Here is a 14,765-nt window from a genome sequence, read left to right on the forward strand (position 1 = left end):
CATACAGGTCACACTGAGGGTGGCCGTATAAACAACTTTAACACTGTTACAAATATGCGCCACACTATGAACCCACACCAAACGAGAATGAAAAAAACATTTCTGGAGAACATCCGCACCGTAACACAACATAAACACAACTGAACAAATACCCAGAACCCCTTTCAGCACTAACTCTTCCAGGACGCTACAATGTACACCCCTCACTACCCCCTACCCCCTACCTCAACCCAGCCCACCTCAACCTCCTCATGTTCTCTCAGAGGGAGCATGTCCCAAATTCCAAGCTGCTGTTTTGAGGCATGTTTAAAAAAAAAAAAAAATGCATTTTGTGACTTCAATAATAAACATGGCAGTGTCATGTTGGCATTTTTTTCCATAACTTGAGTTGATTTAATTTGGAAAACCTTGTTACATTGATTAATGCATCCAGTGGGGCATCAAAACAAAATTTGGCATAATAATGTGTTAATTCCACAACTGTATATATCGGTATCGGTTCATATCGGAATCGATAATTAAGAGTTGGACAATATTGGAATATTGGATATGGGCAAAAAAGCCATTATCAGACATCTCTAATCATATCTCAGCCTGATGATTTAGTGAAAAGATTTTTTCAAACCAAACAAAACATTGAACTAATGAAATAAACAATGAATGTTGTACATTTTGGAATCATCATCATCATCATCAGCAGCAGCCGTTGTCAGTCCACTGTTGGACGAAAGCCTCAGCATGTTTCTGCCATTTGGTGTACTTTTTATGCTGGTTATTAGCCTACACCTTCCACGCTGGCTTGGTGCGGGTTGAAAGGGGTATTTTATATCAGAGATCCTTCTCCTAGACTAATTGCCTTACTGGGCTGTTGAACTTAGTCTGTCCTGTTGGCAAACGGTTCTTTGTGTGCATTTTATAGACGTTAGTTGGGACTCACTAACCCCACACACAACCTCCCATCTCATGCCTGGATGTAGTTTAACGTCATACCCAGGACATTTTGGAATGGCTCCTGTTAAATATGTGAATATACTATATCAACAAAACAAATTACCTGAACTATTGATGTCCTACATTCTTGGAATTGATAATATTTATATGGTGAAGGGATTTTGTCAACTAAAACTATTGATGATATGCGCAGTCATGAAAAAGAGGTGTGGTTTGATACAAACTGGGGATTTTTTTAACTGTTCCTTTCCCAGTATATATATATATATATATATATATATATATATATATATATATATATATGTATGTATATATATATATGTATGTATGTGTATGTATATATATATATATATATATATATGTATGTATATATATATGTATGTATATATATATATATATATATATATATGTATGTATATATATATATATATATATATATATATATGTATGTATATATATATATATATATATATATATATATATATATATGTATATAATATATACATATTATATGCTTGTAAACATTCGTAAGAACACCCCCAAAACTCTTCCCCTGCGTGTGTGTGTGTGTGTAAGTTCCTTGTGTGTTATGTACCGCATGCAACACACAATAATCAACAAAAATTTCCTTCATGCGATTTAAAAACAATTATGTTAAATCATGTTGTGTCATTTGCTTTTTGTAGATATGGGGTAAACAAACTTGAAGGAATGCTGCGGCCACTTGTTGAGAACGGCTTGAAATGCGTGCTGATCTTTGGGGTCCCTGCAAAAGTTGTCAAGGTAGGTACTGTGAAATCAATATAGAGACTGGAACATACTAGAACGTTTTGAGTCCTCCACAATGTTAGAAAAAACAATAATCAAACATGTTTTTCATGGAATGTAATGGATGACCTTGAGATCCAAAAATATAGTTTGAAAAGTGGGAGATGCAATATTTCTTTGTTGAGAACAGGGGCACCCTGACGTGTCTCATTTGCAAAGAGAAAGTTGCGGTGCACTAGGGATACAATTTGAAACGTCATTATACAATAGCCTTGAAAAAGATGTATTAGGAAGCGCCCGATCATCAATTGATTGACATTTTACATGCGTCTATTCACACAAAATAGGGCTCCCAATGAATCGCAGGGCCCTACCCTACGCACAGCGTGGGATCTGCATATAAGGAGGGGCGGCTTTGGATAGATAGTAACTAGTTATCAATCAAATATTACTTCATCATCATCCATCTCCTTTTAAATATATTTTTGTAGTTTTGAACATATTTGTTTTGGTTTTCATCGTGGCCAGTTTTGCAAATAAACCACTGCCACAATCAGCTTGCGGTTCTGTGGGGAGCCCTGAGTTCAAAGTTGTTTGCATGTAAAATAAATATTGATCTGCACATTAAGATAAGTGAAAGTGTACATAGATGCTGATATTTTGTCAGTCTATTAATTAGACAAGAAGCAAGGAATCATGCAGAAACAGAGTTTAATTTAGCTCATGAGGAGACACGTGTGGCTGTATTCTAGTTACAGATCCAAACTACGTTCTAAAAAATCAAGCCCGCACGCCTCCTCTATTTATTAGGAAAGTCCCTATTACATCACTGTCGCTGAGGGTAGGGGGTAGACTCGACAACTCCAGTTAGGCACTAAATGATTACCGTATTTTCCGGGGTTTACGTCGCACTGGCCGAAAATGCATAATAAAGAAGGAAGAAAAAAATATATATACGTCGCACTGGAGTATAAGTCGCATTTTTAGGAGTAATTTATTTGATAAAATCCAACACCAAGAATAGACATTTGAAAGGCAATTTAAAATAAATAAAGTATAGTAAACAACAGGCTGAATAAGTGTACGTTATATGAGGCATAAATAACTAACTGAGAAGGTGCCTGGTATGTTGACGTAACATATTATGGTAAGAGTCATTCAAATAACTATAACATATGAACCATGCTATATGTTTACCAAACAATCTGTCACTCCTAAAAATCTTCTTCCTCTATGTCGCTTCCAAACAACTCTGCCAACTCCAAAGATATGCGCCGCTTCCTCTTGTCGTTTTCTGCTACATGTTTCACTACATCCAGTTTGTAATCTGCAGTACATGATTTCCTTTTCGGTGCCATTTTTGTTCAGCCCTTCTCAGTTTTTATAAGTTACCGCCAACGTTGAAATGATCTATTTTAATACCTACGGCAGTAGCATATAGCATATAGCAGTTAGCATCCCATGACCCACAATGCACTTCTGCCATGACCCTCCCCTGACAAATTCTTATTAGTTGACGTGTGTGTGACGATTGCGGACATTTTCTTCGTCTCTTCCGCGAATGAGATAAATGATATTATCTAATATTTTACGGAAATGTGTTAATAATTTCATACATGAGTCGCTCCGGAGTATATGTCGCACCCCCGGCCAAACTATGAAAAAAACTGCGATTTATTATCCGAAAAAAAAAAAAGTATACAAATATGCAAATATGTTGACACTTAGTGCTATCGACCAGTCTCTGCTTTGTCTGGTCCCGGAATCCAATGTTCAGCCTTGGTAGTCAGCAGGCCGAGTACTGGCGCCATTACCCAGTCTTTGTTTTGTCTGGTCCCGGTACCCAATGTTCGGCCTTGGCAGTCAGCAGACCGAGTCTGAAAAAAAAACACTGATAAAAAGAGGCTCGCATTTTCTTGGATTGGTAGCTCTGCACAAATACAGAAATACCACTTCAGCACAAATTGACAATACGTTATAGCATGGGTGTCCAAAGTGCGGCCCGGAGGCAATTTGCGGCCCGCGGGTTATTTTTTAACGTCCCCGCGGCACATTTTAAGAATACAATTGAAAAATGTTAAAAACATAAAAATTGGTATAAAAGAGCAAACAGGTGAAATGTAACAATACATTTTTGCAATGCTTACTCTTATAACACAAAGCTGCCATGCAGGTTGTTTATTTCTTCAAAAATTAATAATGAATCAGATTCATTGTCATTTTGAATTATTGACATATTCGATTAGGTCACATCAAATATTCCACTTTGAAATATTTTTGGCGGAAAGTGTTGCATATTTTGTGTTTTGAGCTGTTTTCTTTTTAAAGAAGGGCCTAAAACATACAAACAAAAAACGTAAACAACAATAAAACTTAAAATTGACGGATACATCTGAAGTTGATCTCGGGATTATTGTGCTAAAAGTAAATAGTAAAAAAAAAGTATAATTTATTTTTTAACACTTTAATGAGTGGGACACTTTTGGATCCCCAATTATTTTAGTGTGATTTGTTTTTAAGTGTCATTGCTCAAAAAATTATAATTAATCAAAATCCAAAATTAAGGCTCCAATTATTATATAATCTCAAATATTCCACTTAAAAAAGTTATTGGGTGAAAATATTGCAAATTTTGTGTTTTTTCAGTTTTTTTTTCCTAATGTTAATCTACAGATTTAAAACTTGAATAATAATGAAAATAGTTATACTGAATAATGACACATTTTTAATATTTTTTTTGACCAAAACCCTTTCGGGTCCCCGGGATCATAACTGAGTGGAGGCTTAAATGTATATATATATATATATATATATATATATATATATATATATATATATATATTGCATTGGGTTTTAGAATAAAAGATATAAAAATGGCCCCCGCTTGCTTTGATTTTTCAGTGTGCGGCCCTCTGTGGAAACATTTTTGGACACCCCTGCTTTATAGTAACGGCCCTTAAGCATAAAGTTATCATAATAATATTTACATAATTCTTCCAACATCTTTTGTGCATTAGGATGACAGAGGGTCAGGGGCAGACACAGACGACACACCAGCCATCACAGCGGTAAAGACGATCAGATCTTTGTTTCCAGACCTGCTGGTGGCATGTGACGTCTGTTTGTGTCCGTACACGTCACATGGTCACTGTGGTGAGTGGCTCCTCATATGTCTGACCTGTGTTCTTATGGTGCTAACATACCGCATGTTCTATATACAGCTTATACAGTCGTGGTCAAAAGTTTTCATACACTTGTAAAGAACATAATGTCATGGCTGCCTTGAGTTTCCAATCATTTCTACAACTTACTTTTTTTTGATAGAGTGATTGCATTTGATTGAATTAATTTTTTTGTTTGTCACAAAAACATTCATGAAGTTTGGTTCTTTTATGAATTTATTATGGGTCTACTGAAAATGTGACCAAATCTGCTGGGTCAAATGTATACATACAGCAATGTTAATATTTGGTTACATGTCCCTTGGCAAGTTTCACTGCAATAAGGCACTTTTGGTAGCCATCCACAAGCTTCTGGCAAGCTTCTGGTTGAATCTTTGACCACTCCTCTTGACAAAATTGTTGCAGTTTGGCTAATTGTGTTGGTTTTCTTACATGGACTTGTTTCTTCAGCATTGTCCGCATGTTTAAGTCAGGACTTTGGGAAGGCCATTCTAAAACCTTAATTCTAGCCTGATTTAGCCATTCCTTTTTTTTTTTCATTTTATTTTTATTGACATCCAGCATCAGACATTTCCATCAATTAAATCATATTCACATACATCACATAGCCGTTGTCTGCCCTAAATGTCAAAAGTATTTTTGTTTATATACCCATGATACCACCCCCCCCCCCAAAAAAGGAAAAAGAAACAGAGATAACAAAAACAAGGTAGTGTCTACACATAGATCAATTAAATCAGCAAAAATTAAATAATATATTGATAATAATAATAAACAGAAATAAAATAAAATAAATATATACAGATACTTATATGTATATATACACATATAGGGAGTAATCTTTTTTTAATTTTTTCAAACATTACACTAATTCCAGAGATTTAAGTCAGGCTTATGGGGCGTGACATAATTGACCCAGTTTTCCCAGTATGAGCTAAATTTCTCCAATGTATAATTAATAAAGGCAGTTATCTTCTCCATTTTATATATGTCCATTGTGGTTTCCATCCATTGCTTCAAAGTTGGGCTCTCCTGGGATATCCATTTCCTAGTGATGTTTTTTTTTACAAGCCACCAGTAGGATATTCATTAAGTATTTATCTTTCTTCAGCCAATCTTGAGGAGCAAATCCAAAAAACAAAGTTTTACTTTCAAGGGGTATTTCTCGTTTTAAAATATCCTGTAAAGCTTGGTGTATCTCTTTCCAATAATCCTTTACAATAGAGCAGTCCCAGAAAACATGGTAGTGGTTTGCGTTTGAATTCCCACAATTTCTCCAGCAGGCAGGGGAGTTATCATAGTGAGACTTCTGAGAAGGTGTAGTGAAAAATCTGATCAAACTTTTCCAGCCAAACTCCCTCCACTTGGGTGAGCTGGTACATATTATTGTCCATTCTTCCTCCGGAGGATTTAGCCATTCCTTTACTACTTTTGACGTGTGTTTGGGGTCATTGTCCTATTGGAACACCCAACTGCACCCAAGACCCATCCTCTGGGTTGATGATTTTAGGTTGTCCTGAAGAATGTGGAGGTAATCCCCCTTTTTCCTTGTCCCATTTAGTCTCTGTAAAGCACCAGTTCCATTGGCAGCAAAACAGGCCCAGAGCATAATACTACCACCACCATGCTTGACTGTAGGCGTGGTGTTCCTGGGATTAAAGGCCCTTCCTTTTCTCCTCCAAACATATTGCTGGATATTGTGGCCAAAAAGCTAAATTTTTGTTTCATCCGACATCACATGGAACAAAGATAGGACCTTCTGGAGGAAAGTTATGTGGTCATGACATTATGTTCTTTTAAAGTGTATGTAGAATTTGACCACGACTGTGTGTAACTCCATAACTTAATATACCTTCAATCACATTAAACACACATTTGCAGTTAATAAAGAATAGTTCTCATCCTCATGAGCTTTGGGTCATGACCGAAAGGATAAGATCACGGGTACAAGCGGCCGAATTGAGTTTCCTCCGCCGTGTGGCGGGGCTCTCCCTTAGAGATAGGGTGAGAAGCTCTGCCATCCGGGAGGGACTCAAAGTAAAGCCGCTGCTCCTCCACATCGAGAGGAGCCAGATGAGGTGGTTCGGGCATCTGGTCAGGATGCCACCCGAACGCCTCCCTAGGGAGGTGTTTAGGGCACGTCCAACCGGTAGGAGGCCACGGGGAAGACCCAGGACACGTTGGGAAGACTATGTCTCCCGGCTGGCCTGGGAACGCCTCGGGATCCCCCGGGAAGAGCTAGACGAAGTGGCTGGGGAGAGGGAAGTCTGGGTTTCCCTGCTTAGGCTGTTGCCCCCGCGACCCGACCTCGGATAAGCGGAACATGATGGATAAAGAATAATTAAAAAAAAAAAGACATTTTGCAGGCATACCTCACAAAACTGCACTTTTCATTCACAGTATCTCTGCACCTTTACCAGGTATCCTCAATGAAGATGGTTCTCTTGACAATGATGCCAGCTGTTTGAGACTGGCAGAAGTGGCACTGTCCTACGCCAAAGCTGGTAATGTCGGAGAGCTTTATCTTTTTTTCTTTTCTTTTCGTAACTGTAAATGGTTAGAATTCTTATCACAAATTCAGGGTGCATCCAAGTTAACAATTTCTGCATGTGACTGATGTGATAAAGCCTGGAAAGAATCCCCACTATTAGCTTGAAAACTCAACCTTAGACAGCATTAACTGGTTTATAATAAAGTCAAAGTTAAAGTACCAATGATTGTCACACACACACTAAGTGTGATCACCCCCTGGGAGGTGAGGGGAGCAGCGAGCAGCAGCGGTAGCTGCACCCGGTAATCCTTTTTGGTGATTTAACCCCCAATCCCAACCTTTGATGCTGAGTGCCAGGCAGGGTGGTAATGGGTCCCATTTTTATAGTCTTTGGTATGACTTGGCCAGGGTTTGAACTCACGGCCTGATACAGTATGTCTGCTCTATGATTATTTTTAGACACATTATTCATTAAGATAACACTGCTTGCCTGAAAAGCTAATACATATGAGACAACTGAACTGACAGTAACATCTAGAGCCATGTAAGCAAGTCATTATTAAATATATATTTTTTGTCCATGTTTTGCTGCAGGTTGTCACATAATTGCTCCTTCTGATATGATGGATGGCAGAGTCGGTGCAATAAAACAAGCTTTGCTGTCTAATGGTTTGGGGAACAAGGTACAAGTCAAATTACAAACCTAAAATACGTTCTTTTTCTCAAAGCATTTTATGCTGTTTTACTTTTAGCAATGGACACGCAAACTATTTTGTAGTGTATTGTAAAAACTCCAAAATAAGCAATGGACAAGCAATGTTTGTTTTGAAACATTTTGAAAGTATCCACAGCGTTGTGAACACTGCCTCCCTCTGCAGGCAAGGAAGATTAACAGACAATGTGAAGTGGATTTTATTTTTTTTTCCGAGTCATTGCAGCGATCTGGCTGGTAAAGTTAAGGAGTTTGTGATTTCAAATTGTGAGTGCGCCACAAAGCTAATGATAGTGTGTGCATGTCGTGGACAGTTCAGCTAGTTGTTATTGGTTTGCCTTTATTCAATGAAAAGTTGATCCATCCCCCTCCTATGTTTGTTTGATATACAGTACTGTTTTATCAAAATGTGCGTATAATAATTTCAGCTATGTTGCTAACTAACTAACAACAAACCCTGGCGAATACCTAACCTCCTGGCGGAGGTAATAGATTTTTCTTTTGGTGGCTAGCAATCTGAAAAGGGGATTAAATTGCTGTAGTAGAATTCAGGTTTTTACTACCGTACTTTTATTTTGAAGCTCACTTTGTACTGAACAGGAAGCCAGTATGCATGTTGTAATGATGCTTAACTAGCATACTTGCCAACCTTGAGACCTCTGAATTCGGGAGATGTGGGGGTTGAGGTGGGCGGGGTTTGGTGGTAGTGGGGGGTGTATGTTGATTATGGGTATTTGTTCTGTTGTGATTTTGTTGTGTTAAGGTGCAGATGTTCTCCCGAAATGTGTTTGTCATTCTTGTTTGGTGTGGGTTCACAGTGTGGTGCATATTTGTAACAGTGTTAAAGTTGTTTATACTGCCACCTTCAGTGTGACATGTATGGCTGTTCACCAAGTATGCCTTGCATTCGCTTGTGTGTGTGTGTGTGTGTGTGTGTGTGTGTAAAAGCTGCATATATTATGTGATTGGCTCGGCACGCTGTTTGTTTTGAGGAGAAGCGGAAGTGACGACATGTTGTAGAGGACACCAAAGGCAGTGCCTTTAAGGCACGCCCCCAATATTGTCTTCTGGGTGGAAATCGGGAGAAATTCGGGAGAATGGTTGCCCCGGGAGGGGCACTGAAATTCGTGAGTCTCCCGGGAAAATCTGGAGGGTTGGCAAGTATGGTAACTAGATGCTGCTCAACGATAACGAGGAAGGTGACAGCAACGGGATCATATTTTATTAAAACTATTCTTTTGAGTCAACGAATTAGTATTACTATCTAGTACTAAAGAGAACACTGTGGACCAGGACTTGATGAGTTGCTCAACGTAGATGGGTTGTGACAAAATCCCAATTTAAATGAACTACTGTATGTTTATTTTATTTCCAGGTGTCAGTGTTGAGCTACAGCGCCAAGTTTGCCTCCTGTTATTATGGTCCTTTCAGGTGAGTAAAAATCACTGAAGCACCTTTCCCACTCCTTGTTATTCTCTTTGTTTACCGTGGCTGTACAAGGAGCGGATGTCAGTGTAGTGCTGCTGAGCGATAGTACTGTTCGGCTTTCCCCTATAAAAGTCAACATTCTCCCAGGCTTTTGTTGATAATGGCTTGTCTAAATAACGGGGTGACACTCGAATTGAAGATTAACAATTTATTCTACAAATGGAGCGAGTACAAACAGTCGCAATACCAGCACTGATGAGAAGTCTTGCTCTTTCCCTCTCGATTGTCCCTATGCTCACGTATGATATGCCAGAGTTGTATACAAAGAGAGGATGGCCAACTTAGGTTTCAGGCGATCTCCTCTACGATTGGTCAAATGGCACTTATGTGACTACAGGGCGCCATGACCGCGACTAACTTTGAGCTGATGCTATGTTTTTGCGACGAATCCTTGTTAGTTTATCGTCCAGTAGTTGTGCAGTACGGGGCTGCTCCACCCGCCAGAGTTGTGGAAAGGTTTTAGAAACCGTTTCCATATGAGTTGGGAAATTGTGTTAGATGTAAATATAAACGGAATACAATGATTTGCAAATCATTTTCAACCCGTATTCAGTTGAATATGCTACAAAGACAACATATTTGATGTTCAAACAGATAAACATTTTTTTTTTTTAAATACTGATAAAGTTGAGGAATGCTCATCAAACACTTATATGGAACATCTCACCGGTGTGCAGGCTAATTGGGAACAGTTGGATGCCATGATTGGGTATAAAAGCAGCTTCCATGAAATGCTAAGTAAGTGGGGCGAGGGCTCCCAATTTGTAAGCAAATTGTCGAATAGTTTTAGAACAACATTTCTCAACGAGCTATTGCAAGGAATTTAGGGATTTTACCATCTACGGTCCGTAAAATCATCAAAAGGTTCAGAGAATCTGGTGAAATCACTGCACGTAAGCGAAGATATTACGGACCTTTGATCCCTCAGGCGGTACTGCATCAAAAACCGACATCAGTGTGTAGAGGATATCACCGCGTGGGCTCAGGAACACTTCAGAAAACCACTATCAGTAAATACAGTTGGTCGCTACATCTGTAAGTGCAAGTGCAAAGCCATTTATTAACAACACCCAGGAACGCCGCCGGCTTCGCTGGGCCCGAGCTTATCTAAGATGGACTGATGCAAAGTGTAAAAGTGTTCAGTGGTCTGACGAGTCCACATTTCAAAATATATTTGGAAATTGTGGACGTGGTGTCCTCCGGAACAAAGAGGAAAATAACCATTCGGATTGTTATAGGCGAAAAGTTCAAAAGCCAGAATCTGTGATGGTATGGGGGTGTATTGGTGCCCAAGGCATGGGTAACTTACACATATTTGAAGGTACCGTTAATGCTGAATGGTCCATACAGGTTTTGGAGCAACATATGTTGTTATCCAAGCAACGTTATCATGGACGCCCCTGCTTATTTCAGCAAAACAATGCCAAGCTCGTGTCACAACAGCGTGGCTTCGTAGCCAAAGAGTGTGGGTACTTTCCTGGCCCGCCTGCAGTCCAGACATGTCTCCCATCGAAAATGTGTGGCGCATTATGAAGCGTAAAATACGACAGCGGAAACCCCGGACTGTTGAACAACTTAAGCTGTACATCAAGCAAAAATGGTAAAGAATTCCCACTTTCAAAGCTTCAGCAATTAGTGTCCTCAGTTCCCAAAGATTTATGTTATTGTTGTTAAAAGAAAATGTGATGTAACACAGTGGTGAACATGCCCTTTCCCAACTACTTTGGCAAGTGTTGCAGCCATGAAATTCTAAGTTAATTATTATTTGCAAAAAAAAAAAACTTTGTGAGTTTGAACATTAAATATGTTGTCCTTGTAGTGCACTCAACTGAATATGGGTTGAAAAGGATTTGCAAATCATTGTATTCCGTTTATATTTACATTTAACACAATTTCCCAACTCATATGGAAACGGGGTTTGTACCGGGGTTTGTACATTGCTTTCCCCACAACCCGGAAATAAGACAAGTATGGTAGTGAAAGTTTGCCATCGACGCAGCGTCTTGTGCGAGGTAAACACATGTCACAACATTTGCTTTTTGTTCAGGGCCGAACACACAGGAGCGAGTACAAATAATAACAGAAGAAAATAATCAATTAATAATCAATGGTTTGACAATAACGGACTATCTTTGAAATTCGGTAAAACCAAAATATTGCATTTCGGTAACAGCAGACGATAAACTCAAACACAATTACAAATAGACATTGAAAGAGTGAAAGAAACCAAATTTGGGGCGTCATAATAGATGAGAAAACAAACTGGAAATGTCATAAAAAATATACAACGTAAAGTGGCAAGAAATATGCTGATACTGAATAAAGCTAAATATTTTCTGGACCAAAAATCAACCCATATTTTCTACTGCTCGCCAGTGTCACCATATCTGAGCTATATTTTGCAGAAATATGGGGAAATAATTAAAAAAGTACAGTTATTTACTTTGCTTTTTACAAAGAAGAATAGTACAGTTAGAATAGTGGTGGTCGGCGGTCTCTCGAACAAGTATGACGATCCTCCTGGTAGGGGTGTATCTTTTTATGGAGACAATGCTTGTGCGTGACTTTGTTTCACGTGGGGAGACTGGTGCACAGACAGTCACCACACGATCCTTGACAGAATCGGATCAGGGTCCAGTGGCATGGAGTCCAAGACGACTGGGGACCCTTTTCTGCTGCAGCCTTCTTCCGCCATCGCAGCCGTTGTGATAGTTCTTAAATCTACCGTCTTCCGCCTGCTCCGCCATTGAGGTCTTCACCGTATCATTGGCTAGGGGGCAGTCAGGTACTAGGCGTTAGCCAAGGACCACCTGGGGTAACAGTAGTAAAGGGGTTGACCTCCTAGTTCCCCAAGACCCCTGTAGAGGAGCCTCCACTGCCAAATGCACTTTAAGGTTATGCCCAGGACAGAATAGTACATAATGAGTGATGCATACTTCACACAAAAGTCACCATTTCTCTGTGATTGTTGGTCCAAAGTTAAAAAAGATTTTGGCAAAATTAGGGTAATAAGTAATTTTTTTGGTCATTCTGTGTATTTCATCATGTTTTAATGGTGTGTTTGAGTTCCCACTGGTCACAGAACACTGCAGGAATGTACTTTCACGATAATAAAGCATATTTTATTTTAGCTCTGTGAGCTGGAGTATGTTTAGAACTATATTTACATGTTTTACTTTGGTTGATTTTCGTCAAAATGACAGAAATTGTATGAATCCTGGCACAGATGTTCATGTCCTTGGTAGCAGTCTTGGCGCGTGTTCTTTAGTTGGCCATATTCTCTTCAATTAGTATTTTGATATTGGGAGTAGGGATGTCTTAATGAGATATTCAAACCGATATCTGAAATCAGCAAAAAAAAAAAAAAAAAAAAAAATCATGTATTGATACCAGTTTGCATTTAAAATGTTGGATACAAACTCTAATATAAGCAGTCCTTTAGTGTGTTTACTTGTACAAAGCTGGACAGTCAGTTGACATCTAAATGGCCTCCAATAAGCACAAAAGGTTAGTCCTTTATTGTATTTTAGTCAAGTCATTTACAAAAAGTTAAAATGATAGGCTATAGCAGTGGTCCCCAACCTTTTTGTAGCTGCGGACCGGTCAACGCTTGATAAACTGTCCCGCAGGGGTGGAGGGGTTCTTTTTTTTTTTTTTTTTTTTTTTTTCTTTGTCATGAAAAAGGGAGGTTTTTTGGGTTGGTGCACTATTTGTAAGTGTATCTTGTGTTTTTTATGTTGATTTAATTAAATATATATATATATAATAAATAATAAAATAAATAAAAATTGATAAAACAATTATTCTGCGGCCCGGTGGTTGGGGACCTCTGGGCTATAGGCTACTAGGAACGAGCACCTACACAACAGCAAGGTACAAATGCACACAATAGCACACAAGCTAGACATGCGTAATAAGAGAACAATATTGCAGTATGAAACATCAAATTTGTCAATATAAACAAGTATCAAATAATTATATTTGCAGATTACTTACATATTCAAAGTACTTAAAGCAGAAGCGTAATCAAAGTATCCAGTAACAAAGGTGTCTGCATCATTCAAATTACTTTATCATCATGAGCTTAACGTAATGAACCATTGTGGCCATTAAGTGTCATTAAAAAGCAAATTTTCAGTCCACTTCAATAGTATACATCTATCATCAGGTTAGTGTTTTTCATGTCTACCATTATTTTTGAGTAATTCCACTTAATCAAAAGTTTTTTTCAACATTCCACACTACAAAATAATAAAAGTATGTGCTGATTTCTAGTCAAATTAATATTGACCAGTATGCAAGGCTCCAATTCAGGTATCGGATGTTAAAAAGTTGTATCAAGACACACCTAATTGGGATTTACTTTTTAATTAACCCTGTATAACCTGTCAGCATATCTACTGCTCAACCTGCTATACCTGGGTTTAAGTGTGGACATTTCTTGACACGTTGGATTTGTTTTTTTACCCAATGAAAATATCTAAATGGACCCTGCAATTTTTGGATGGAGCAAGTTTGGACAGCCGCGGTGCAGTGGGAAACGAGCTTTTAGGTAGTTAACTGAAACTTTGTGTGGTGTCTGCAGAGATGCTGCACAGTCCAAACCAGCTTTTGGGGACAGACGCTGCTATCAACTCCCGCCTGGAGCGAGGGGGCTGGCACTTCGAGCTGTGGTAAATATTTTTAAATGTGATTTAGTGCATAGGCACAATGCAATGATGGCAACTTTTAATCTTTAAAATATTTTTGGGAAAAACAATCTTGTAATAAAGTCACTAATTATATACTCTATAATTACCAAAGCCTAATCATTATTCCATTTGTGCCTGATAATGAACACTAGACTCAATCATCATGACTTTATACACACTGCATACAAATGAAGGACATACTTACTCAACAGCCATACATGTCACACTAAGGGTGGCCGTATAAACACTGCCAACACTGTCATAAACATGTGCCATGCAATGAAACCGCACTAAACGACGACAAACACATTTTGGAAGAATATTTGCATCCTCAACACAACATAAAAAGTATAGAACAAATTCCCAGAATTCCATGCAGCACCAACTCTTCCGGGAAGCTATGCTATAAACAAACGCCATTGGTGGATCGACGCCTAACATCCACTGTAATGATACCAAGTACAATAGCGTATCTTGTCGAT

The 14,765-nt window shown here is 38.6% G+C and overlaps 1 protein-coding gene across 1 annotated transcript in view; it reads left to right on the forward strand.

The window, feature by feature from the left end:
- The window catches only part of alad (aminolevulinate dehydratase), a 30,274-nt gene that overhangs the window by 8,235 nt on the left and 7,274 nt on the right, over positions 1–14,765 (forward strand). Inside the window, exons 4-9 of the mRNA XM_061876921.1 lie at positions 1,638–1,734; positions 4,737–4,872; positions 7,322–7,405; positions 7,987–8,075; positions 9,480–9,535; positions 14,178–14,265. Of these exons, the coding sequence (XP_061732905.1) occupies positions 1,638–1,734; positions 4,737–4,872; positions 7,322–7,405; positions 7,987–8,075; positions 9,480–9,535; positions 14,178–14,265 (550 nt within the window). The remainder of the gene's footprint in view (positions 1–1,637; positions 1,735–4,736; positions 4,873–7,321; positions 7,406–7,986; positions 8,076–9,479; positions 9,536–14,177; positions 14,266–14,765) is intronic.

This window comes from Nerophis ophidion, linkage group LG17 (assembly GCF_033978795.1).
Source record: "Nerophis ophidion isolate RoL-2023_Sa linkage group LG17, RoL_Noph_v1.0, whole genome shotgun sequence".
Lineage (NCBI taxonomy): Eukaryota > Metazoa > Chordata > Actinopteri > Syngnathiformes > Syngnathidae > Nerophis > Nerophis ophidion.